This window comes from Notamacropus eugenii, chromosome 7 (genome assembly GCF_028372415.1).
Source record: "Notamacropus eugenii isolate mMacEug1 chromosome 7, mMacEug1.pri_v2, whole genome shotgun sequence".
Taxonomy (NCBI): Eukaryota; Metazoa; Chordata; class Mammalia; order Diprotodontia; family Macropodidae; genus Notamacropus; species Notamacropus eugenii.
In genome coordinates this window covers 37,314,500-37,340,400 of record NC_092878.1, presented here as the reverse complement: position 1 = coordinate 37,340,400, position 25,901 = coordinate 37,314,500, and the positions used below count along the sequence as shown (strand labels likewise).

Below are 25,901 nucleotides of genomic sequence, written 5' to 3'. Positions count from 1 at the left end.
GACTCAATTTCCTTATCTATAATAACAAAAAAAGATAGCTATCATTTATATATGATAAGGGGTTTGCAAAGAACTCTACTAATATTATCTCATTTGGTCTTAACAATAGTCCTAGGAGATAGGTGCTGTTATTATCCCTGTTTTACAGATGAGGAAATTGAGGCAAACAGGTGAAGTGACTTGCCCAGAACCACACAGCTAATAAGCTGGATTTGAACTCAGGTCTTCCAGATAGCACTTTTTAAGCTAAGTGAAACTGTGAACATATTATTTTATAAACAGAACCAAACAAAACCGAAAGGCCCTTTCATTGACTAAGTTTACTCTGAGAATCGGAGAGGAGAAAGTAAAGACTCCTTAGCTATGGGGTATAAATCTGTGACTAAGGCAAAATGAAAGTCTTTGGGTGACTTGGTACTTCAGATAGATCCACCCCCAAAATAGTTATATGGTTTCTTCATGACCAGGGACAGACTCTGATCTCTCACTATTTCTACCTCTCTCTCCTTTCTTCCCTTCTCCCTCCCCTCTCTTTTTCCAGGTGATGAGGTGTATTGTTGAGGTCATCTCTGATACACTTTCCAAACCAAGCCCGCTGCCCATCAGTGAAGACTGCTTTGAGACCCTACGAGGAGGTCTGTATCTCCCTGCTCTTCATTCTGGTTAAGAGGTGGATCAGGGATGAGGAGACAATTTTTAGCATTAGTTTTGGACCAGAACTGTTACAGCTTTGAAGACTGTGGGTCTCTGAGTGGGTGTTTACCCAAGGCTAATCATGCACTTGAAAGGTACTTGATACATGTTTTTCTGAATGGATGGATGAATAAACTTTGTGTCAGACAACTTTGGTAAACCCACAATAAAATATAGAGCCTGGGACTGAATGGAATCCAAAATGGCATCTCACTGGGCCCTGCTGTTGAATGTTGTGGGCAGCTGATCATATAGAGGAAAATCTTACTCAGCTGGTTGCTGCAAGCCACCCATGACAATGATCTTTTCTTTCAGATGAAAGGATCATTTCAATTCTCCGCCATCAAAACTTGCTGAAAGAGCTGCAAGAACTTGCCATCCAAGGTATTTATAGCTATTTCATTTATGATGGAGGTATGGTAGGGAGAAACTGATTCTATACATGCACAGGAATTTGGTTTGTGTTGCTTCTCAGCAAAGCAGGAAGCCAGGGATCCTTATATCCCTTCCATATGGTTATCTTTAAATTAGAGAAAGCTAGAACTATAAGAGCCCTTTTTAATACAGAATATTAGAATAAAGAGTCATAGAATGCTAGAACATGGAATTTAGAGTGCCAGAACTGGAAAGCTGCATAGAACATGAAAAGTCAGACCTACAAGGAATCTTGGAACACAGACTTAGAACACAAAATCAGAGAATGTTAGAGCTCTAAGGAACCTTAAAAATTACCTTTGCAACCATTCATTTGGCAGAGGAAGAAACTAAGATATAAGTAAGAGAAATGATCTACCCAAGGTTCTATGTTATTGGAAGAACTGAGGCAAGAACTCAAGTCATAGGATCATAGATTTGGAACTGTGAAAGGATAGTAGAAACCACCTAGTGCAATCCCTTCATTTTACAGATGAGGAAATGAGCCTCTGAGAAGTTAATTGGTTTGTCCAAGGTTACATAGTAAATGTGGATTCGAACTTAGGATTCAAGTCTAGGTCTTCCTGACTCCAAATTGTATATGCTATACATTATGCCATGTTGCTCTCCAAGGTCCCAGTCTAGTGCTCTATTACATCCCATCTGTCATTCCAGAAGCGCTTTCAGTTCAGTTGTGGGGAAGGCAAAGCACAAAGAGTTTCCTTCCCTTTATTATCCACAAATTAAAGTGCTTTTTTCCTTGATACCCCAAACCTAACAGGAATGCTTGGAAGCTTCCTATAAGGAGGGAAAACACAAGGTTTACTGACTCAGGGAAGATTAGCTCATGCCAGACAATGACTTACAACAGCATTCGTGGAATAATTTCTTTCTCCCAGGTTTTTGCATGGGTGTGGTGAGTCGTTTACTAGCTCCCCTAGTGCATCTTAACGAGCAAGTGAGAATTCCCCAGGGGTGGTCTTTTCTTTGGGACTTGGTTGGAAGTCCCTGGCAGAGCTCTGCCCAAAGACTATACTGAATCTAACTCCAAGACTATTACCCAAATAGTGCCATCAGTGACTCATGTGGCCAATCAGTGATTGACAGTGCAAATTAGTTCTTTCTCCCAGTAAGCAGTAGACTCAGCGTCACAGCCTCTCCGAGTCATACAGTTAGTATGGCAGTTAGGTGGTGCAGTGGATAGAGCCGAGTGCAGGAGTCAGAAGGACCTGAGTTCAAATTCCACCTCAGTCACCTACTAGCAGTGTGAATCTTGGCAAGTCACTTAACCCTGTTTGCCTCAGTTCTCTCATCTGTAAAATGAGCTGAAGAAAGAAATGGTAAACCACTCCAGTATCTCTACCAAGGAAACTCCAGAAGGACTCATGGAGAGTTGGATACAACTGAAAAATAACTAGACAACAACTTGAGTGGAGTCTGAGACATAGGTATTGGACACAGAAGTTTGTGGCCCATGGCACAGCCAGAAAGACCTTCAATCTGTGGTAGGTCTACTCTGGAGACTCATGCTACCTTGGGAATGACATCTTCTTTCTTCTTGATCCAGATGGAAGTCTCCATTAGACAAGAGGTTTTAAAGTAGGTCTGCTTACCAATAAGGAATACATGATACTCCCAATGCACCTAAAAGTTGTGGCTTTTCCTGCTTAGTAGCCTAGGAACTATGGTGTTAGATGCTCCATACAGTGTCCTCTTCTGATCCCCAGAATATTTCATATGTTGGTTACCGATCCAAGATTTTCTAAGGGCAGAGGTGTCAAACATGCAGCATATGGCACCACAACATAAGCTCCATAACACTCCCTGAACCAGATTAAAATGTAATTGGAAAATGTTTAATCAAATAAATAAAAATCCAGTAGAGCAGAGGTAACATTGCAATTTACAACTAAGTCAATATGCGGCCTGCAGGAATCCTTATGTACAGATCAGTGACCCCTATTTCTATTTCAGTTTGATATCACTGTCCTATAGGCAGCTAGCTCGGTGTGAGAGCACTAGACTTGGATTCAGGAAGGCCTGAATTTGAATATTGTCTCATAGACTAGCCTTAGTGTGACCTCAGAGGTTACCCAACTTGAGGTCTCTGGGAATAACTTTGTTCTGGTGGAGACACTGGCAACCCATGGCGATCCATTTTCTGGTTAAAGGTACCCTATTTCTGGAAGGCAGAGGCCACTTTCAGTGTGACCATTTACCCACAAAGAGGTAGTTTACCAGCAGATTATCCTTATTAATTTGGGCTCCACATCTTTTAGAAAGAGCAGGCTGCCATCCTCAGTGCAACTTTCTAGCTTTGTTTTGAGACTGTTTTGGAGTTTTTCTAGGTAGACTGTAGGATCACGGAATTTAAAGTCAGAAGAGATAACACATGATGTATTACAATCATTTCACAGAAGGGGAAGCTCAAGTCCAGAAGTGAGGTGATCTGAAGTCACACAGAAAGTAGAAGAAATTAGACTTGAACTGAGGTCCTTGAACTCTAGGTTCTATGTTCTTTCCATTACACTTTCACCCCTGCCCTTTTGTAAAATTCTAAAGTTTCCCTATCTGGCAAGCTGAAATGTGAGCAAGGACTTGCCTGGGACGCAGGACCCAGGGTGTCATTTGGAGAGGCCTATGTTTGCTCTTAGGCCCCTGAATCAAATGAACATCCTGCCCAAGTATGCCCTCAGCCTGAGGGTGGGCTCTCTCTTTAGGAGTGGAGGGAATCCTGGTGGAGCAGTCTTGCCTGGTCCTTGAGCCAGTCCTAGGTCCAATGACTTCTGGTATGTGGCCAAGATACATCCACCAATCCACCGTTGATGCCTCCAGAGTTAGGACAGGGTCAAAACCTGTCCTGTCTCCTCACAACTACCACTGGGCCACAACTAATGCCAGTTGGGATACTCTGATTTATTTCAAGGATCAATGCCCTCCCCTTCCAGACAATCACAGAACCAGGCCTGAAACTCTTGTGGTTAGTACTGGGCAAGGAGGTGGAAAGAATACTGCAATGGAAGTCAGGAGAGGCACATTCTTCATTCTGTCATTTAAGCTGCTGTGTGATCTTGGGCAAAAAAAATCATCTCTCTGGGTCTCAGTGTCCTTATCTATAAAATGAAGGGTTTAGTTGAGTTCTAAATTACCTTCGAGCTTTAAAATACTATGCTTGATGTGCTAACTATTTAGGTTCTAATACTGCTTTTACATTTTAACATTTTATATGCTGACATCCTATGTTCTTCAATCCATTCCATTTCTAATATTTTCTTTTTAAGTTCTAACATTGTTTGCAGAGCTAACATTTGATGTTTTCTTCCCATTCCAATGTTCTGTGGTTCCAATGAAGTTGTTTAGAACAAGCACTCTGAACCTAGCTCTCCAGTCCTTTGATGGAAGTGGTTGGTGTATCCTGGTCTTCCTGCTTAAGAGTTCCATTGTCCTTAGTGGGTCCTTGCTCTGGACCATCCCTGCCCAACCCCCCAAATGCTGGCACAATAGGAATTGCGTAAAACCCCAGAATGGTTTTCTGCTCCTTCCTGGGTAATTTCCATGGAACACGAGTGTTTCTGACCATTCCCAAAAACTTTCCCCAACCTTCCATCCTCCCTGGCTGACCCCTCTGACCTTGATGTTGCTATTTCAGAATCAAGTTTTCTGAGTCTCTTCTTGTTACCTTTTTTGACTGGGCCTCATTTCTGGCTCACTGGTCTTCACATGATGCCCATTTCTTCTCTCCAGTCTTTCCCCATGTCCCTGTCTTAGCTCCTTTCCTACCACTGGAATTGGTTGGTTGTTTCCTTACTTAGGACCTAGGGGGAATCAGGAAGCCTGGGGTTTGATCTTGGCATCATAAAATCTTAGAAACCTGAGGCAAAAAGGGGATCTTTTGAGTCTCAAATCTGTTACTAGTTTTATGACCTCATTTATTCCACAACCATTTATTAAGTACCTACTGTATGCTAAGCACACAGGAAAAAAAGTCCCTGTCTTTAAGGGACTTCTTCTACTGAAAGGAAACAACAGGTATACAAGATAAGGACCTGGTAAGTACATACAAATTTCAGAGGGGCTGGGCCCTGGGAGGAGGATCAGGATAGGCTTTCTGTAGGAAGTAGCCCCTGAACTGAGCTTTGAAGGAAGCCAGGGATTCTGAGACATGCAAATGAGGAGAGAGCACATTCTAGGCACTGTGGACATCTTATGCAAAGGCATGGAGATAGAATGTTCTGTATGAGAAACAGTAAGTAGACAAGTTTGGCTAAAACAATGTGCATAAAGAGGAGTAATGCACGATAATCCTGGAGCCAGGTTGTGAAGATCTGTAAATGCCAAACAGAAAAATCTGTCTTTTATACTGAGAGGGCTCTATTTATCCAATAGGGAGCTATTGGAGCTTCTTGAGTATAGGAGGGATGTAGTCAAGTCCGGGTTTTAAGAATGTTAAATTTGTTCATCATTTGGAGAGTGGCTGAAAAAGGTACAGTATATGACTGTGATGGAATACTGCTGTGCTGCAAAAAATGATGAGCAGGATGGTTTCAGAAAAACCTGGACTTGTATGAACTGATGCAAAATGAAGTGAGCAGAACCGGAGATCATCATACACAGTAACAGCATTATTCAACTATGAGTGACTTAGCTAGTCTCAACAATACTGTAATGCAAGATGATTCTGAAGGATTTTTGATAAAAAGTGCTATCTATCTCTAGAAAATGAACTGATGGAGCAAAGGACAGACTGAAGCATAAATTTTTCACTTTATTTTTATTGCAATATGGTTAATACGGAAATGTTTTGCATGATTTCACATTTATAGCTGATTTCACATTTCTTGCCTTTTCAATGGGTAGGAGGGAGAGAATTCAGAACTCAAAAAACATTTTAAATGTATGTTAAAAATAAAAAAAGAACACTAACTTGGTAGTTGTGGGAAGAATGAGGAGAGAGGGGAGAAAGGAGGCAGAAAGACATATTATAAAGTTAATGAGATAGAACCATGGATTCTGAGCTAAAAGAAACCGGCAAGGTCCAAATCCTTTATTGTAGATGGAGAAACTGAGTCCCATAGAGGCTGATTTGCTTCATATCAAAGAAGTAGTGATAAATTTGGGGGTATTAGAACTCAGGTCCTCTGACTCTAAATCCAGCACTCTTTTCATATCATCATACCCTTTAACTTACACTCATTATCTCATGTAGTTCCTATGAGGTGGTCAGGACAAGGAATCATTGGACCCATTTTACAGATGAGAAAACTGAGGTCCATGCCCTTTTTCTCCATCTCAAGTGTTAGAAAAGCAGAAACATTGTTCTTTTAGGGGCTGTGAATTTTCTTTCTCCCTTTCCCTAACCCAGGTGCCAAGGAGAGAGCCCAGCAGCAAAAGAAAGACAGAGGCTTTGAAGATGAACTTTCTGAAGTCCTCGGGAGCCAAAATAATGAGGAGACCATTGTGAAGGGTCAGTACCAGACCAACCATTTCCCTCTTAACACACCAGGATGAGGATAAACAGAGATGTTCTTGTTGACCTCCTTGGTAACAAGGATCTTGGACAAGGCCTCTCATCTTTCTCAGCCTCATCTGTTTATGTAGATGGTCTTCAAGGTCCCTTCCTGCTCTTTGATTCTTCTAATAATGTCCTATGAGGAAAGGTGGCATAGGCTTTATCAGGAAGCCTTAATGTAATGTCTACATAGCATTGTTGTGTTTGTCCTTCATTCTTGAAGAGAACCATGACATCAAGCTGATGACAAGACTTGCAGCTGACTTTGATTTGAGTGAGGGAGGGCTGTGCAAGGTCACCAGACTCATTTTCTCCTCCTGAGCCATCTGGGTCCAGTGGCCAGAAATTCAATAGGACGACTCCTACATAGCATATCAATGTAAGGAAGAACTTCCTAACAACTGGACTCTCCAAAAGTGGAATGAACACCCTTTAAAGAGGGAGCTCTCCATCACTGGAGGTCTTTAAGAGAAGGCTAGACAGAGTCTTTGGTGGGGATTCGATTCATGTTTTAGGGGCCCGTGGGACGAGATCTGCTTCTAAAGTGTCTTCCAACACTAACTAGGTTTCTATGATTCTGTCATTTCAGTGATTAATTTTAATTAAGTGATAATCCTCTAACTAGTCATCAAAATGATGAACTGGTCATCCATGTTCTACTTAATAAAGAACAAGGCCAGAAGGAGGCTGTGCATATTGTCTCCATTACATAAAGAGGTTAATAACTTGGTTCAAGTTGGACAGCATGTCAGTGGAAGGTCTGGGAATAAGCAGCTAGGTGGCAAAACTGGATAGTTGGACCTGGAGTCAGGACGACCTGAGCTGAAATCTGGCCTGAGATACTTACTGTGTGACCCAGGGCAAGTCACTTAACCTGTCTGGCTCAGTTTCCTCATCTATAAAATGAGAATAACAGCACCTATCTCCCAGGGTTGTTGTGATGATGAAATGAGGTATTTGTAAAGCATGCTGCAAATCTGAAAGCATTATGTGAATTTTTGTTATAATTATGATTTGAATCCAGGTTTTCCAGTTTCGAGTCTGGGCTTCTTTCTGCCAATCAACGCTATTTATTTGTTGTTGCTGTTGCTGAGTCTGGTCCTACTCATGGCCCATACTGCCCATGGGGTTTTCTTGGCAAAGGTACAGGAGTAGTCTGCCATTTCTGTCTCCAGTGGATTAAGACAGAGGTTAAGTGATCTGTCTAGTCACATAGCTAAGAGGTGTCTGAGGTCAAATTTGAACTCAGGCCTTCCTGACTCCAGGCCCAGCTCTCTACAAAGTCTGACAGAACTCTCTATTGTGGAGTCCATCATATCATCTAATAGTTTAAGTGAAGGATTTGCTAGTAATGGTTTTAATTCATATGCAAATATATAGTTTTGTGATTTTTTGACAGGACCTCCTTCCACTATAAAGCAGATTATGTAACTCATTTTTTGTTATATGTAAATCCTAAAAAATTCTCTGAAGCACCTCAGAAGGTAAGTGACTTGCCTAGGGTTGTAAGGTTGGTGTCACTGGTAGGATATGAACCCAGCTGTTCTGGATTTCATATCTAGCACTCTATCCAATACAACAGGCTGCCCATCTTCAATTCCTATATAATCCTGTATAATCCAGGAAGGCACTATAGTGTATGGTTATTCCAGTAACCCTGGAAAAGTGAGACATTAGTGCTAGAGGCCAGGAGATACAGGCTATAACTAGACTGAAGGCTGGGTGAAGCAGGACTCTGGGTTATCTAAATCTTGTATTTACTCCTCTACCTAGCCCAGTGCTTCTTATACAGAGATGCTTAATAAATGATCAGTGAATGAATGACAAGCAGAACTACTGTAATTCCATCACAGAAGAAGAAACAGGAAGGTTGATCTATCTGAAACTGACTTTCCAGTGAGAGCCTGCTGGGTAAACAGGAGATCTGTTTTCAAGGCCTGCTTTTTTCTGTTTCCATCTAGCAGGGGAATTGAAAGATGCCTCTCCTGAGAAGCCTGAAGAAGATGCCACTGAGTCTAAAGAGGAGAAGAGCCTGGAAGAAAGAGAGACCCAGTCCAAAGAGACCAACCCCAAGGAAGCCAGAGAGTTCTCTGCGAGAAATGAGCTCAGCCAGGCCTCCAAGGATGTGACCTTGGAAAGTACCCTGCCCAGTGGCCTGACCAAAGAGGAGCACTTAGCCCCAAAGCCCAGGGAAGACAGCAAGGACCAGACCACTGATTTTCAGGAGAGTCTGGATCTCAAAGAGGAGGAACAAAGTTCAAAGAGGGATGAGGAGTCACATGGAGAGGAAGAGGAAGAAGAGGAAGCTCATCTAGCCCAAGGGGGAAATAAAGAGGCATCAGCTGAAGAAGGTCCCACTGGAGCATCCAGTACCAGCTCAACCCTTGATGAGAATGAGGAGACTTCAAGGGGAGACAGTATGTATGGCCAAACCTTGATAAGTGTTCCATCCTCCAGGGTGACCACATTTCCCCCAGTAAACCCTGGCTCTGTATGTGTATTTACTTGCTATTGGGCACAAACAGGTGAATCCCTTTTCAATGAATTTGCAAGGAAGATCCAAACTTGGTTTGAGGGCTTAAATAATAAGGACAAGAGCTCTTATTTAGATAGTTCTTTGAAGTTCATATATCCCTTAAATCACAACAACTCTGTGAGGAGGGAGGTCAAGTACTATCGTCCCTATTTTAGAGATGAGTTCAATGAGGTCTAGAGAGGTTAACTTACTCGAGGTTATCTAGATATAAAGTATCAGTGCTGTGACTTGAACCCATGGGAACTCACAGCTCGGAATTCTTAGTGTGGTGCTCTTTCCACTCCGCCATGGTGCCTCAAACAAAGAAACATAATGACCAAAGGACGAGACATATACATCCTATTTCTCAAGGTTTATTAGGAGGATCAAACGAAGTAATGTAAAGTGCTTTGCACTTCAATTAGCATCAGTTGTTTTTAATATTATTTTCACTAAAACAACTGTGTTGGCTGCATGGTGCAACAGAAAGAACGCTGAATTTGAAGTCAACGGACCTGGATTAAAATTTTGGCCCAAGCACTTACTAGTTATGTGACCCTGGGCAAGACAACATCTCTGGGTCTCAGTTCCTTATCTATAAAAGGAGGGTGTCAGACTACATGGAATCTAAGGTCCTTTTGAGCTCATAATCTATGATGCTATAAATGACTCATAAAATGCCAACATTTAGAAAGCATTTTATTTCTCACAAAGTGATTTTCCTATAATAACCTCAAGGTTAAGTAGTAGAAGCATTACTGCACCTATTTCATAGATGAGGGAATTGAGGTTCAGACAAGTGCAGTTACTTTCCCAATAAAGCTAGGAAGTGTTAAAACCGTGATAGGAACCCCAGGTGTCCTGACTCCAAGGTTAGTGTTCTTTCTGGTACATGATGTGGTCTCAGAAAATTAAACGTAAATGCAAAAAGATGAAGCGTATACACAAAAAAAGTTGAAGAAATCAACAAAGGACTTTAAGAATGGCATAGCTATTAGGGTGAGGAACAGATATTGAGAGCTATAGAAGTCACTCACGGCAAAAGTGGAAGGGACTTGAGCCTTGTAGAACAAGATGCAAGATTAAGACAGGCTGAGAAGAGCAGGGATGAGCAAATATACAGAGTAAGAAAATGCATGGCAAGAATGGAGTGCAGTGGGAACCAGAAGGCTAACATGGAGGCACTCAACTGGTTGCCTGAACTGTCAAAACAGAGAAAGGGACTAGAGAGGTAACTTAGGGCTACTTGTTGTTCGGTTGTTTTAGTTGTGTGACTCTTTGGGGTTTTCTTGGCAAAGATCAGTATCAAACCAAGACTGGTTTGCCACTTCCTTCTCCAGGTCATTTTACAGATAAAGAAACTGAGGCAAACAGTGTGCAGTGACTTGCCCAGCATCATACGGTTAGCAAATATCTTCCTGACTCCAGGCCTGGTGCTCTATCCACTGTATCACTTAGCAACTCTGTTTACTTGATGGCAATTGTAGTGCCCTGGTCACAAGAAATGAGAAGATTGCCTTCGAATCTACCACTAGCTATTTCATTCTGGGCAAGTCCCATGTCTGTTCTGGGCCCTGGTTTCCTCATTTGTAAAATGAGGAATACATAGAATATATTCCCTACATCACACAACTATTCTGAAGACAGTGTTTAGTAAACTTACTTTTAAGTACTTAATCAGAGCTGCTAAATATGGTTTCTTTTGAGGTTTGTTGTTTTTTTTTTTTACCTCCTCTGGGTGCCCTAGGATTGGAACCCAAGTCTATCAGCTCCAAATGGTTCTGAGGCCAACAGGGGGACCAACAGGAAGCCAAAGATAATCCCCTTGAACATTCGCAAAAATCTCCCAAATCTGAAAGGATCGTAGAACTTAGAGTGATGTTAGCACACAACGTATCAAACGTTAGAGCTAGAAGAGATCTTTGAATATAGATTGTCATGTGCCTGACATGTAGCTTAATAAGTACATGGTGACTGATACACCATTAGTACTGAAAGGGGCCTGAGAGCATAGAATGTTAGAGCTAGAAAGGACCTTAAAATACAGAATGTTAGCATAATTAGTGCTAATGGACTAGGAGTTAGGAAGACCCAAGTTCAAATCCAGTCTCAGATCTAGCTGTATGAACTTGAACAAGTCCCTCTATCTCTGCCTTGGTTTCCTTATCTGTAAAACATGGATAATAATAGCACTTCCCTCCCACAATTGTTGTGACAATTAAATGAGATATCCGTAAAGCATTTAGTCCAATGCCTGGCATGTAAGTGTTTAATAAATGCTTATTTCCTTTCCTTAAGGAAAGACTTTATTTGTAGTTCAATAGGGTGGCAATCCTAGTGTGTCATTTTCAACCTGCCCCAGTTAGGAACAATCCCGCTAGGTTTGGTACGTGATAACAACGTTCATTTCTAACCTCACTACTGCTCAGTACCCACGTTGGCCTCCCCCATAGACAAGCCAACAACAGATAAAGGACCTAGGGAGGATTCTCTGCAAAACCTCCTGCAGCCCCAGAATAAATAAGTAGGCCAGAAATAAGATCTGCTGCACAGACAATTTCCAATCGGCTCATTTCCCTTGTTCTTTTCCATCAAATGCTCCAGGCCAACCAGAGGCACTGGATCTGAACAGAGAGGGGAAGGTCATGGAAGAGGAGGCTAGATCCCAGGAAGAAAAGGACCTGAGCCGACGTTCTGAGGAGGAAGCAGCAGCCACTGAAGACATCTTCAGCCCAAGGGAAAGCAAGAGTCAAGAATTGGAAGAGGAACTCTCCAAAGAATGGGAGAACTCCAAGAGGTGGAACAAGATGGATGAGCTGGCCAAAGAGCTGACGGCTAAGAAGCGGCTGGAGGAGAGCGACAGCGAGGAAGAGCCAGACCGCTCCATGAAGCTCTCCTTCCGTTCCCACAAGTACGACTTTGGGAGTCCCGTGGGGCTGCCGAGGAGAGTCTGGAAAGCTCACTCCAGAGAGGACAGCATTGAGGCAGGCTTACCTCTCTCTATCAGGGGTGACCCAGATGAAAAGAAGGAAGAGGAGGGAAGTGCAAACCGAAGGACAGAGGTGGGTATGCTAACGGGATAGTTGGGAATGATCTTTTGGGGGAAGAGGAAAAAAAGGCATGTTTGAGGAAGAACAGGTACCCACATAGAAACAAGAACAGAAACATCTTGACGTAGGGGAAGCCCGCTGGATTTATAATCAGGATCCTGCAGGTTTGAGTTCCAGCTTTGGCAATAGCTCTGTGACCCAAGATCATGAAGCATAAGGAGTGATGAAGCCAGAGGACTCAGGTTTGAATTCCAGTTCTTCTACTTTGAATGTTTGTGTGACTTGGAGCACACAAAAGGAGACTTTCTCTTCTCTTGGGTCTATATCCTCTTCTGTAAAATGAAGGGGTTGGACTAAAGGATCCCCAAGGTCCCTTCCAGCTCTTAGGAGGGCCTTGAACAAAACAGTTCTTGGGGACCCCTCTTCTTTGAGTGAGCTGGTTCATTCCCCAAGCAGGAAGATTTCTTCTCCCAGCCCCAAGCTAATATTTTCAAGTTGTGAAAGTAGGTTTGAGGGCCTGCTCAGTGTAACCCTTCACCCCCCAGGACAGATCCAAATAAGGGTAACCCCTGTCCTCTAGACACCATAGGACTGATGAGGACGTCAAAGGCCACCTAGTCCAATACCTTCATTTTACAGAGACAAAAACTGAGGGCCAACAAAGTTGCTGATTTGCCTAAGGTTACACAGGTGGCAAATTGGAGTTTCAAATCCATGTCCTCTGACTCCAAGTCCAACAATACTATAATATTTATGTAATACCTATGATGTGCCAGGAACTAAATGCTAAATACAAATATCTTATTAAATCCTTACAACCCTGGCAGGTAGGTGCTACTGTTTCCCATTTTATAGTTTAAAAAAAGAGGCAACCAGGTTAAATGACTTGCCCAAGGTCTCATAGCTGGTGTCTGAAATGGCATTTGAACTCAGTCTTCCAGACTCTAGACCCAGAGCTCTATCCCTTGCAATACCTAGCTGCCCCCAACATTTTATTGCACCAACGTGACCTACCCAGGAGGGCATAAAGTACGGTGGAGTCTGGGCTAGAATGACCCTTCCTACAGTAGGATAAGAGGCCCTGATAAGATTTTTATTTTTAGTTTCCAATAATTACTTTTATAAGATTTTGAGTTCTAAATCTTTCCCTTTCCTCCCATTCCCCCTCCCCAAGTGAGCATACAATCTGATAGAGGCGATACATGTACAATCATGTCAAACATATTTCCACATTAGTCATGTTGTGAAAGAACAATTAGAACAAAAAGGGAAAACCACAAGAAAGAAAAAGCCCAAAAAGGGAGAAAATAGTCTGCTTCGATCTGCATTCAGACTCCATGGTTCTTTCTCTGCATGTGGACGGCATTTTCCATCATGAGTCTTTTGGAATCGTCTAGATCGTTGTGTTGCTCAGAAAAGCTAAGTTTAACAAAGCCTGCTAACATTCTGATGTCAACGCTTCCTAGTCCTAGGGGTTGGGGTGGGAGAAAGAGCTCTAAACAAGGCCTAGAAACCTGGGTGGAAGCAAATCCCCACCAGATCCTCATGTTTCAAGGGAGTCTCAGTTCCATTCCTTATTAGCTGTGTGACTTGGTGCAAATCACAGCCTCTGAGACTTGGTTTACTTATACATAAAAGAAGGTGTTGGGCTTGATGTCTAAGCAAACTTAGCTTAGCTCATGAGGAACAGTTGGGACCCATCCCAGTCTTAGGTGAGGACACTTAGCCATTGTTGCAACAAGCTTAGTCCCCAAACGAGAAAAAGGCAGCTTCACTCTGAAGAGGCAACTTGCTTTGGTGAAAAGAAAGCTCTGGTTTAGGGGCATTATCTTAACATTTCCAATTCTAACCCGGGTTCAAGTGCCACCTCTGATACATGTATTGGCTGTGTGGACCAATCAGGGATCTAGACAATTCTGAGGCAATTACTTGCTTTGGTAGAGAGAGTTCCTCTAGGACTAGGTTTCATTCAAAACAAACAGAACCCCCCAAAAGCCACATCAGCTTGCAGAGAAGAGTACTTCTCTCCAAGGATGTAGTCTGGAAAGCCTTTCCTGATTACTCTGAGGCAGTGCCTTCTTAGCAGCTTGTGGGTTAGCTTCTTCACCTCAGAATAAGCTACTAGTGTATCCTGCCTACGCACCCACAGGAGAGATTTGTGTCTGAAGAGCACTCCCAGTAAAGAGGGCTTGGTCCTGCTCAGCTTGGCCCAGTAGGCTGCATTAGGACCCTGGGGTAGTGGTATAATAAAAAGAATGCTAGATTTTAAGTGGGAGAGTTTGGATTCTGACTCTGAACTTTGCCACTTATTCCCTGTGTACTTCACCTCAGGCCTTAGCTTCCTCATCTGTTAAAAGGAGGAGGATGAAGTAGAACTCTGAGAGCCTTTTCAACTCAAATTCTCTGATCTGGAGTTAAAAGGAGATAGATTTTGACTCAGCGTGAGAAAGAAGTTCTAATAGGGGCTATCATTTCCAAATGGGAGAACAGCCATTCATTGTCAAGCTTGCTGTAAATGGGACTCATGCTTCAGGTGGGGGTTTAAGTAGATGACGAATTCAGTGCTTCCAAACTCCCCTATACCACAGGCAGACACTGTAAGTTGGCTTCAAAGCCTAGTTCTGGCCTCTGAACAATTTATTTATATACTTGGGTTTATAGATACGTTTATAAGCAGGGTCTTGAAGTGATTTGCCCAGAGTCATTCAGCTAGTGTCTGCAAAAAACTTTAGAGGCCATCAAAGCTCCCACCTCCCCCTCATTTTACAGATGAAACCAAAATAGAGAAGTTAAATAACTTTCCTGGAGTCACACAGCCAGTAAGCATCCAAAATGGAATCTGACTCTAGGTCTTTCCTACTCAGAATTTTATCCCCTATACCAGAGGCATCAAATAAATGCACAGCTCCCAAGTACTGCTGAACTACATTAAAATGTAATTGGGAAACATTTAACAAAATTAATAAAAATACAGTAAGGCACAGATAACACTGTATTTTAAAACTAAGTTCCTATGCCTTACGCATAGATTAGTGGCTGTGTTGAGTTTGACACCAATGCACTATACTATCCTGGGCTGTTCACCAATGTCTGTGCTTTCAAAGAGGGTCACTTCTAGGTCCCAAAGCCTCATAATTTGTGAAGATTAGGGCTTTTTCAACACAGTAATAATAGCAGCTCATATTTCCATAATGCTTTGAAGTTTACAAAGTACTTACCTTAAAGCAACTCCATGAGGAGGACAGTACAAACCATGTTAACCCCATTTTTTTACTTGCCCAGGGTCACATATTCATTAGCATCAGAGTTGAAATTCAATCCCAGGTCACACCTAATTTAGGGCTAGAGTCAGAATAGGAGATCCTAAGATTGGTTCCATGCATAGCAAATAGAACTTGTATGTTTATGTTTTCTGTTGCTCTTGAAATGGGGGCATAGCACCCATCTGGCTGGTCAATCAGGTGTAGCTCTATCTGGAGGTTGGACTAGATGACCTTAGAAGTTCCTTCCAGTAGCATCACCTTATTAAAACCTATCAAGATTGCAGAAAGGAATCCAGTGGAAAGACCTTACTTCCTTTTCCACTTGTGTTTTCCAGGACCAAGAGCTGGAAAGTCTAGCAGCCATAGAGGCGGAGCTGGAGAAGGTCGCCCACAAACTCCATGAGCTCCGGAGAGGCTGAGGGGCTGAACTCAGGATCCCATGAAATGCCCAGAAATTTACTCCTTCTCACCTTGCCTTTTCATTTCCTAACCTGAATATGGATGGGCCGGGGTCGGGTGGGGTTAGGGCAGGGAGAAAGTGCCCCCCCCCATGTCACTGGTGACACTGAATTTACTTTTTCACTTCTTGAGTTTCTATCCCCTTATACACTCCTTCCCCTCCTCAAGGCCTCTTCATACATTTTCCGTTGGTTTCCAAACGGTTACCATTTCAAGACAACAATGAGACAGGTTTTCTAGAATGTTCCCCTATTACTATTAGGTCCACTGAATCCAACTGCAATAACTTGTTCTCTTTGGATTAAAGTCAAAGACTACTGACTTTAATATATTCTATATAAAATTTATCTAAGGAAAAATCCAGTAAGCTTCCTTCTTCTCTTTAGGCTGGGGCTGGGGGCTGGCTACCATGGCATGGGTAAAAGAATGCTGGAATTAGAATTAGGTGGCTTAGGTTCAAATGTCTTCCCTTGCTTCCAGGTGTGACACTGGGAAAATCACTTCTCTAGCCCTCAGCTTCCTCCTTTGTAAAACAAAGAGGAAATGAATTCAATGATCTATGCCCTCATATAACTGTTTTCTGCAGAATTGAGTGAAGACAGTTACATGTTGGTCTGGCTCATACGGACTCAGAGAGATGAGGTGGCATGTTTACAAAAAGGTCCTGTCTTTGGAATGAAGTCTTGAGAATAGCAGCATTAGCAACTCCTATAGAGAAAGGGGTGTACTGAGTTGCATTTCTGAGGTTATGGGAAGAATTTTGGCTCTCAGTATCTCATCCATGTCTACAAGACCTGGGGATTAGCCTATGATATCCAAGTCTCTTTCTAGCTCCAGAAGCTATGCTCCTTCAAGTTCTTTTTGTCCTTTTTCCTACTCTAAGGGAAAGAAAATTATTTACTCAAAAACACCAAGCAATTTCCTTATTGGCTGAAAGTGAGCTAAGGATTGGAATAAGGAACTATTGAGACAGATATAGAGCGCACAAATGGGTAAATTCTAGCATTAGTTTATTCCTGAGATTGAAGACACCATTATCCTCTGGACCCAAGAGAGAAAGTGAATAGACTTGGTGGCATTTAACTTTCTACCTAGAGAGGCTCACAGGTCGGGCAATTTTAGTTTAAGATTAGATAAGTTTAAGTATCATCAAAAAATGAGGAAAAAAATTTTGACAAGATAAATCCCCAACTCTGTTTAAAAAAGTAATATCTATCTAAAACCAAGACCCAACATTGGGGATAATGGGATAAGTTAGAGGTCTTTCCAATAAGATCATGGGTAAAGCAAGGATAACTGTTATCACTTTTACCATTCAATATTGTGCTGGAAATACTAACTATAGCAATAAGACCCCCCCAAAAAAGTAAATTAAGTAATAGAGGCAAAGAGGAAACTAAATGATCATTTTTCTAAATGATATGATGATATGATGGTTGAATGAATCCTAGAGAATCAAATAAAAACATAACTGGAATAATCAATAACTTTGACAATATAAAATAAATCCATACAAATCATCAATATTTCTACATATTACCATCAAAATTCAGCAGAAAGAGAGAAATTCCTTCTATAATATCCACAGACCATGTAAAATACTTCAGAATCTATTTGCCAAAACACATACAGGAACTATATCCAACACAATCACAAAACACTTTTTACACAAATAAAGATAGATCTAATTAACTGACAAAATATTAATTGCTAATAGGTAGATAAGCCAATATTAATAAAACTAGCATTACTACCTAAATTTATATAGTTAATACCATGTTAATCAAGCTGCCCGAGGATAGTTTAGGTGTCAATATGGGACTGGTTTGGTTTCTTTTTATTTATGAAGGATCTTAATTTCATCAATGTGGATACTCCTTTCGTTGACAGATCCCAACCCCTTTATTAACCTAATAGTTGATTGGAGGGAGTTCCTGTGGCTAAAAAAAAAAAAAATGTAATCATTTATAGCCTCTCTGCTGACAAGCTTTTCTGAATTTGATTAGGTAGGTTAGTTAACAGACAACGAGCACACAATTCAACACTAGGGTCTTACTTGGTAGACCTTGCCAAGATTTATCCTCTGCTGGCATAACCTGAGCAAACCCTGATCTCTACAAGGGGGTAGGAGGAAAAGAGAGAAAGTAGTTGTGAGACCAATCACATCAAGATGGTGGCAATAATAGAAAATGGTAGAACCGAGATGCATGAGAAACTAATGCCTCCAGGTTTGGAGTTCAAGTAAGTGGTACTTTTACTAAATAGCAGTAAAAAATGGAAATGCTCAGGACTAAAGGCAAAATCTCCTGGACCAGTTCCAAGGGTAGGAGTTGATGCCAAGGAACACGTGTACAGAGGACCAAGGATCTACTGCAAATCTTTCACACCTGGTTCCTAGAAAGAAGAGCTTAGAACACTTTTACATACTTTATCTCATAAAGAACTACAGAATGCTAAAGCTGGAAGGAATCTTATTGAACCTGTAATCTAGTCAATTAATTGCACACAGTAGTGAACAAACTCTAGCACAGGGACATGCTCACAGTCATATAGGGACATGTGTAGACAAACCCAGTCATGATGATCATTAAGAACTAGTGATACATAAGACTGTCTCATTTGCCAGACCTCTTAACATAATCTTGCAACCTCGTAGGGGCATCATTGAAGCAGGTGCCGTCAAATGCAGAAAAATACCCTTGAGGCCTGCCTCTCCTAAGACTAAACTGGCAAAGAAGACAAGGCTGAGAATTGGGAACCTTTGTTTTCTAGGACTGGAATCCTGCCTGAGTTGGGCCTATTATGATGCTTCCAAGAAAGCCTCAGCAGGCAGCAGAGCCCACAATGAGTACCCCTTCACCATCAACATGCTCTTCTTCTGTTGGATACCATGTAGTTTTCCTCAACATGTGCTCTATCTCAGCAGCAGCACTAGGAGTTAAAATATTGGGGAATGGGGGGGGAGATTCCAAAGCAAAAACTCCAATTTTCACGGAGTACCAAAGGCACTGACACCACTCTGCAGAGTTTCTTCAGCATCCAAGTTGGGGCTTGAGAACTCAACCCGGGTTCCTAGAATGAGCAGACTGAGGCAAAGAATCAGGCTAAAACTAGAAGGAACCTTAGAGCACATCTTAACTGGGAGGGATTTGAGAAATCACCTAGTTCTACTTCCCATTTTACAGATGAGGAGACTTAAGCCCAGAGAAGCTGACTGGCCCAAAGCCACATGGCCAATTGGTGTCAGAAAGTCTTGGATGAGACACTTCAGTATTAATCACATCCATACCCTGGTGTTGTAAGGCATTTATTTCTTGGTGTGTTTCAAAGAGGAATTTTTTTTCTCCAAAACAATTACAGAAATAACAATTACAATACTTACTGTATCCACTAGTGACTGTTAAAAACCAAAATCTCAGATATCACAGAGAGCTGGCAAAAAAAAAAAAAAAAAAGGACTTATCCCCAAAATAAATGAGTGAATAGATGCCATCGTCTTCATCATCATCACATGTACGAAAGCATGCATTAAACTCAAATTCCCAACAAAAGTTTTTGGTTTTTACAGTTCACCATGATTTTATATATATTATATATATTTCTTAGAGATATATATATATATTATATATATATACATGAATTAAGTACAAAACAAGTTGGACTTTTGGTAATGGATGCCTGTGAATAGGATTGAAGCAAATTACATGATCACAAAACACTTTTTTGTTTTTGAAAACACCATAAAGTTGGGATCACATCTTTGTCAAAGCACTGTAGAAGGATCTTTGTTAGGAAGAGTATGAGTCAGGAGGGAAAGAGGAAATGATTCTATGAAATACCCTGAATGGAATAGGGCATTGAGGGGAAAAGGGGATGATTAAAATTTGGGGGGAAAGTGGTCCTCCAGAGGTCTAATAGAGCGGTGCTAGGCTTTGTGGACAGATGGAAAGGACACAAAAGAGTAAGGATGGTATGGAAAAAGAGTTAGGATAACCAGAATGGGGCGGGAACAACAGGGAGGGTGTATCCTGTGCTATTGGCCTTTACACAGTCTTTTCCCAAAGACATGTGTGAATCTGGTGGGTTTGAGGCATTTGGCCATCAAAACTGGGCAAAACTTGCAAACATCCATATCTTTCAACAAGAACAATAAAAAAGATTCTAATTAATGTTTGGATTAGAATGTAAATGGGAATAATGACAATGATGGAAAATGGAAGAAAAGACAGACACTTCTATGTTCCTACATGAGAGGCCTGCTACAGAGATCCTTCCAGTCAAGAGTCTCTCTTTTTTGCTCCTTGAAGTCTGACATTCAAGAAGCTGCAATGGATGTTGTGATCCTGGCCAACAATGCCACTGACCAAAGTTACTTGGGTTATTGCATCTCAAGATCCCTTTGGTCTTGTAAGCACTGCTTAGCTATCTCTCCTAAACTCCCTAAGACTTATGGGACAAAGCCCTGGTTAACCAAGGTGGATGGCTGCCTGCTCTTAAACAACTTGGGGAGTTAGGTCCCCACGGAAAGTTCTACAATGACTACTGATAGTCAACTTCTTCAATGCTTAGGGTATCTTGGATTTGCTGGGAGATAGGAGCCATTTATTCATAAAAACCAAAGTGGCAGAGCCAGAAGGACTTTTCACAGAATATATTGCAACCCCTTCAATTTGTATTCTATGGAAACTCAAGAGGAGACAGGTTAGCCTAAATAATCCTTAAATTCATCTATGATCCTATAAATTAAGGATAAATGACTTGTCTAAGATTATAAGTCTATTACATGACAGAGTAAAGTTTCAGGAATGCCAGTGCAATGCTCTTCCTCTATATCAGAAAGTGTGGGTTTGAGAGGAAGTTGGTTCTTGCTGGTGAATAAATCCATGTGGCTTCTCACAGTAGAGGGCAGAAAAAATTTAAAATGGCAAATCTAAACAAAGGAAAAATCCATAAAACCCACGACAAGACATTGTTCTCTGTTGAACATAAGCACAAGTTCTAAAGTCTTAAGAAAGTTTCTCAGACTTCAGGTGAAAAGGGGTTGCAATTTCATACCATTAATGCTTTACATGGAGATACTACACCTCAACTAAAAGCAATTTCAGGCCAGAATTTGAGCGCTGCCCACGGGCCTCTCACAGTGGGCATGTTAACATCACATACTGTTTCCTGTTAGGTACTCTATTGTGCTTATTCATTTAAAAAAATAGTTTTGTGGGGTTTGAGAGCACTTGAACTAAAGCAGAATTTACCAGGAGGTTGAAAAATCAAGCCTGCTTCATATATCTCCACTGTTTACTCAAACAGAAAAGTATAGACAGTTTAGGGAGTAAAAAAGGGTCTTGGGGATTTGCTTGGTTGTGAGTGGCAACAAACAAACATGCTGGCTTATTGAGAGCCAGGTGCTTTTTGCACTGTGGACTGGCCTTCAATGCATGTTATTTTTCCAAGGACAATATGAATTAGCTTCCATCTGCTCCTCTTCCCAGTGATCATGGTAGGAAATGTCACTGAACGCAAATGGAAGTTCCAGAAACACAAGTATCTGGGGGAAGGAATTTCACTAGTCCGACATAAAACCTAGCTCTGTCTCTTTCGCCCAGACCTCTTAACTTGTGTCCTTGCAAACTTGTAGGGGCCCCGCTGAAGCAGGTGCCTTCAGATGCAGAAGGATACCCCTGAGGCTAGATATTACCTTCCCTAAGACTAAACTGGCCAAGAAGACAAAGTTGAGAATTAGGAACTTCTGTTTCTAGGACTAGAATTCTGCTAGAGTTGGGACTACTACAATGCTTCCAAGAAAGTCTCAGCAGGCAGCAGAGCCCACAATGAGTACCCCTTCACCATCAACATCCTTTTCTTCTGTTGAACACCATGTAGCTTTCCTCAACATTCCTCTATGTCAGCAGCAGCACTAGGAGTTAAAATGTTGGGGGATTAGGGGGGAGATTCCAAAGCAAAAACTCCAATTAGCAAGAGTACCAAGGGCACTGACACCACTCTGTAGAGCTTCCCAAGCTAGGCTTCAGCATCAGAGATGGAGCTCAATGCTAGCATATGTAAGTCTTAGGCCATCAATGCCATTTAAAGCCATATCTCCATTTATGAAACTACTGCTTAGGACCCATTAGCAAACCAAGGAAATAAATCCTAGAAAAACATTTACGGCTTAGAGCCATTTACTATTATTTAACCTTGAGAATTTAGGGATTGTTTTAGTGGACTAAAAACAGAATCTACAATGTCAAGGATAGTGGGAGCTAAGAATGAAAACCAACTAAGATATCTACACAAGTTGAATGTCAGGCCAAAAAGGTCTATTTCAACCAGGCTGAGAAACTATACTGTCCCTGTCAGATTCTCATAAACTCATTCTTTCTTATGGGTGGAAAAAAATCCAACTGAAAGGGTTGTCCTTATTATCATTCATTATTATCAAAATCCTGGGAGGATAAGACTGAGGCAAAGAATCACAAGGTAAAATCGGAAGGACTATAGTCATATCAATCTTACTGTGGGGAGGTCTGTAGTGTCCTCCTCTTAGCAACATTAACCTATCTAATACGATTGATTTCCTTTCCATGTGACCAGGGAGTAGTCAAGTTTGACAGAAAAGATAGACTAGAGAAGAATATTGCAAGTCCCCTGGAAAATGAACTTTCCCCCTTCTCTTGGTTTCACAATGTCTCAGAATGTTATGCAAATAATATGTTCCCCAACAAAATAATACATGCTGCCCCCCTTACAATCAGCAGCAATCACCAGGTAGCCACACTACCCGTGTCCTATAAAATGCCATGTGATTGGAAAGCAGTTACATGATATCTCTGTGCCCTGAAAGTTTGTGAGAAACATTTGGAGAAATAAAAAAATAAATAACATAGGATTAAAATCGGGGTGACACTAGCAGGTGTCCAGGTGTCACACTAATAAAAATGCACCTGTTTTGTATTGAGAGTGTACGATCGGGATTTTATTTTAAAAAGGTAAAGCTATTAAAAACAAAATAAAACCAAAAAACCTTTTTCAAAAAGACTTCAGAGAATTACATAACAGATTTTTAGCAACTGTTTGTAAACAAGTATAAAATATAATTCCATTTCAGTAGTTTATTTTGGAGAAACAAGGCAGTGCAAGATCGGCTAACCAAACTTTCTAAGGCAAGCCAGATGAATCCACTCTGATTCAAAGGCAGAGCTAAGAAACAGCATAGAGACATTAAAACTGGATCTAACGCTCAGAAGTCATGTAAACATGGTTAGCTGGAAAGCTCTCGAGTTCCTAGAAAGCCTGACAGTTTCAATTAGGTCCATCTTCTTACCCTTCCCCCCTCCCGTAAGTCCCTCCCCATCCTCTTTCCCACCACTTCCCAACTGAAATGATCATTCCCATGTGGATTTTTTCCAAGAGGGGGGCAAAAAAGAAAAAACAACCAAAATATTAGCTAGCATTTACCTAGTGCCTACAGATTTGCAAAGCACTTTACACATTATCTTATCTGCCCTTCCCTCCCTTAATTCAGTACCATACAGAGCTTACAATGGTAGAATCTTATCCAGGATGTCCTCATTGTACATGAATCAGAAGAAGGTCCAAATATTTTTCTCTCCTAAAAAGCACTTATATCTTACTATTTGACTCAAAAAATAGATTTGACAAAGAAAATCATCAAAAAGTGCTATGGGGAGATCATTTATATATCACCACAGAGCATTACAAATCTTTGAGCATATTTTGGAAAAATGAGATTTTTTTTTCCCCTTCCCACTTGAATTTGGGAGCAGGGAAAGCATGGCCAAACAATAGTTCAGAACATGTGCCCCACACCTCACCAGCCCATAGCAGATCTTAATGGTCCACAAAACCTGAGGCCTTTACTTTGTATAACCTATAGACCGAGAAAATGGTTTCTTCTTCTTCCTTGTGTCCCTCCCCTTCCCCTACCACTCCAATCCTCTGCTCGGTCTCCTGGATCAAGACGAAGTTCCAAGGTTGCAGAAGTCAGGGAGGGGAATGGAATAAGATCACAGAAGAGAATTTAGATATTCTGCTCATCTGCAGTATAGTTTGGAGTGGGAAACAGTGATGTACGGCATGTGAGAGTGCTCTTTTGGGCTGTTCCTAGATCTTGTATTGAGGGAAGACGGGGACAAAAGTGAACTCCTTTTTGCCAATCAAACCTCTGACTGTGAACTTAGTGTTTAGGATTTGCAAGCACAGCTGAAAGTTAAGAAATGGCAGGTGCCGCAGGCTACAAGGTACAGTTTATGGACTCTGCCACAGATCTTTCAATGGGGTAGTGTTAACCAGGCTGTGCTCTGGTTTATGATGCACACCATCATGACTGATGGCACTGACAAACAGTACATAACCTTGTTTTCAGGGTCTGTGAGGAGAAAAAACAACCTAAAAGAAAATAGTTATGCCCCTCAATTGAGCTAAGCTCAGGAGTTCTCCTATCTCCCCTCACTTATTTAAGATCTAGGAATTCTTAATCATAATATGTATGGCTAGATTGAATCTTAAAAGAATCAACCTTGTCCAAAGAGGAGGAAATTAAAAAGCCCAGAACAGGAAGGTGACTTTCAAACGGTCACACAGAAAGTTAGTGGAAGAACTGGGACTAGAATGGGTCCTCTCATATTTGCAGCAAGCTATAAAATTGTAGAGTGATGAATCTGGTCGGGTGTGCGGAGGATGTCTCTGATGGAAGCCAGAGAGACTTTCAATTGGCACTAGAGTCAACTGTCCTAGAAGTTATTTCAGAGTTGGGAAGATGCCTTAGGCCTTCCCATTCCTTTCCTGAAAGGGTCTACTCAGGAGTACCTCCTACAGAAACCCATACACTTTAGAATCTCTGAAGGTCATTTTGGATCATCTCTCTATGTAGGGCAGGGTAGAGAGGGCAAATGCAATCCACTTGTCTCCTCCTGCCCAGTAGATGTGACTTTGGGACACAATGCACAGGTCACTTTCCTACTGGGATTGTGTAAGTCAGGCAAAAGAGTGACTGGGCCCAAAGGAGGAAGAAGGGACCACAACTAAGTATGCAGGTGGGTAAACAAAACAGAAGCTGAAATCATCTATAATCACTCAAACCTCTCTTTAAATTATGACATTCACACATAATTTCAACATTGGTCTCTCTGATTCCAGGAAGTGTGGACTTAAGACACAGAATTATATGGGCTGGAAGGACGTAAGTGATTGAGCCCCACCAGCTCAATTTATAGATGAGGAATCTAAAGCCTAGAGAGGTGAAGTAACTTGTTAAAGGTCACACAGGTTGGCCCATGGTGGTCAATTACAGCTTATAAAGGGGGAATAACCGCATGTACATACATACTTACTTACACAGACACAGACACAGACACACACACACACCCATGAGAAACCACAAAATTAATCACCAAAAACAAAAAACCAAACATCTCACACGCTAAGGTCTAGTGTTGAAAACACAAGTATGCGTAAACTTGTTAAAAGATTTGTAAATTGAAGTGGGTGAAATATCCCATTTTCTCCTGTTCTGATTACTGTGGTTTTTTTCCCCTTCTTTTAAATCACTGCATCAGGAAATCAGGTTAAAAAAATAATCAATGGAAATTTGTAGTAGTAGATGGAACTCTTCTAAGCTGTTTGCCTCATTATCGTGATTCTAGGTGGGCCCTTAGCTTGTGCCCTGGTCCATGGTGCCACCAGCTATTGGGAGGAAGCTTTGGTGGCCAGCGTTGCCACACAGTGCTGCTGGAAGCTGGGAGACACAGCAGTGTTGCACCCTAGTCTCTGGTGCTGCAGCTTCACTGAGCTGTTGGTCTCACTCTCCACGATCCAGGAGGAGTCTTTGGTGCCCCGTGTCCGCTCACCCGAGAGGCCGCCAGATGGGTCAGCCAGGAGCTTGCCATGGTTCAGTGGGGTCATCTCCAGGTTCTGGCCTTGCAGGACAGTGGCTATGTGGTTCAAGAGGTCAGTGAAGAATTCAGTCACACCCTCATAGC

The 25,901-nt window shown here is 41.6% G+C and overlaps 2 protein-coding genes across 7 annotated transcripts in view; one reads left to right on the top strand and one right to left on the bottom strand.

Annotated features, from left to right (window-relative positions):
• CHGA (chromogranin A) overlaps positions 1 to 19,382 on the top strand; it is a 25,752-nt gene extending 6,370 nt beyond the window's left edge. Inside the window, exons 3-8 of one of the 2 annotated variants that reach the window (XM_072624302.1) lie at positions 542 to 635; positions 1,009 to 1,077; positions 6,470 to 6,571; positions 8,581 to 9,033; positions 11,736 to 12,193; positions 15,780 to 19,382. In XM_072624302.1, coding sequence (XP_072480403.1) covers positions 542 to 635; positions 1,009 to 1,077; positions 6,470 to 6,571; positions 8,581 to 9,033; positions 11,736 to 12,193; positions 15,780 to 15,863 — 1,260 coding nt within the window. In that variant the 3' untranslated portion in view covers positions 15,864 to 19,382. Of the gene's footprint in view, positions 1 to 541; positions 636 to 1,008; positions 1,078 to 6,469; positions 6,572 to 8,577; positions 9,034 to 11,735; positions 12,194 to 15,779 lie in introns of both variants that reach the window. The other variant, XM_072624301.1, reaches the window with a different exon arrangement.
• Positions 1 to 25,901, bottom strand: part of ITPK1 (inositol-tetrakisphosphate 1-kinase) — a 416,475-nt gene that overhangs the window by 87,468 nt on the left and 303,106 nt on the right. For 4 of the 5 annotated variants that reach the window (XM_072624303.1, XM_072624305.1, XM_072624304.1 and 1 more), the window contains one exon: positions 19,195 to 25,901. The exons of the other annotated variant lie outside the window; for it this stretch is intronic. In XM_072624303.1, the coding sequence (XP_072480404.1) occupies positions 25,606 to 25,901 (296 nt within the window). In that variant the 3' untranslated portion in view covers positions 19,195 to 25,605. Of the gene's footprint in view, positions 1 to 19,194 lie in introns of those variants that run through there. 5 annotated transcript variants of the gene reach the window in all.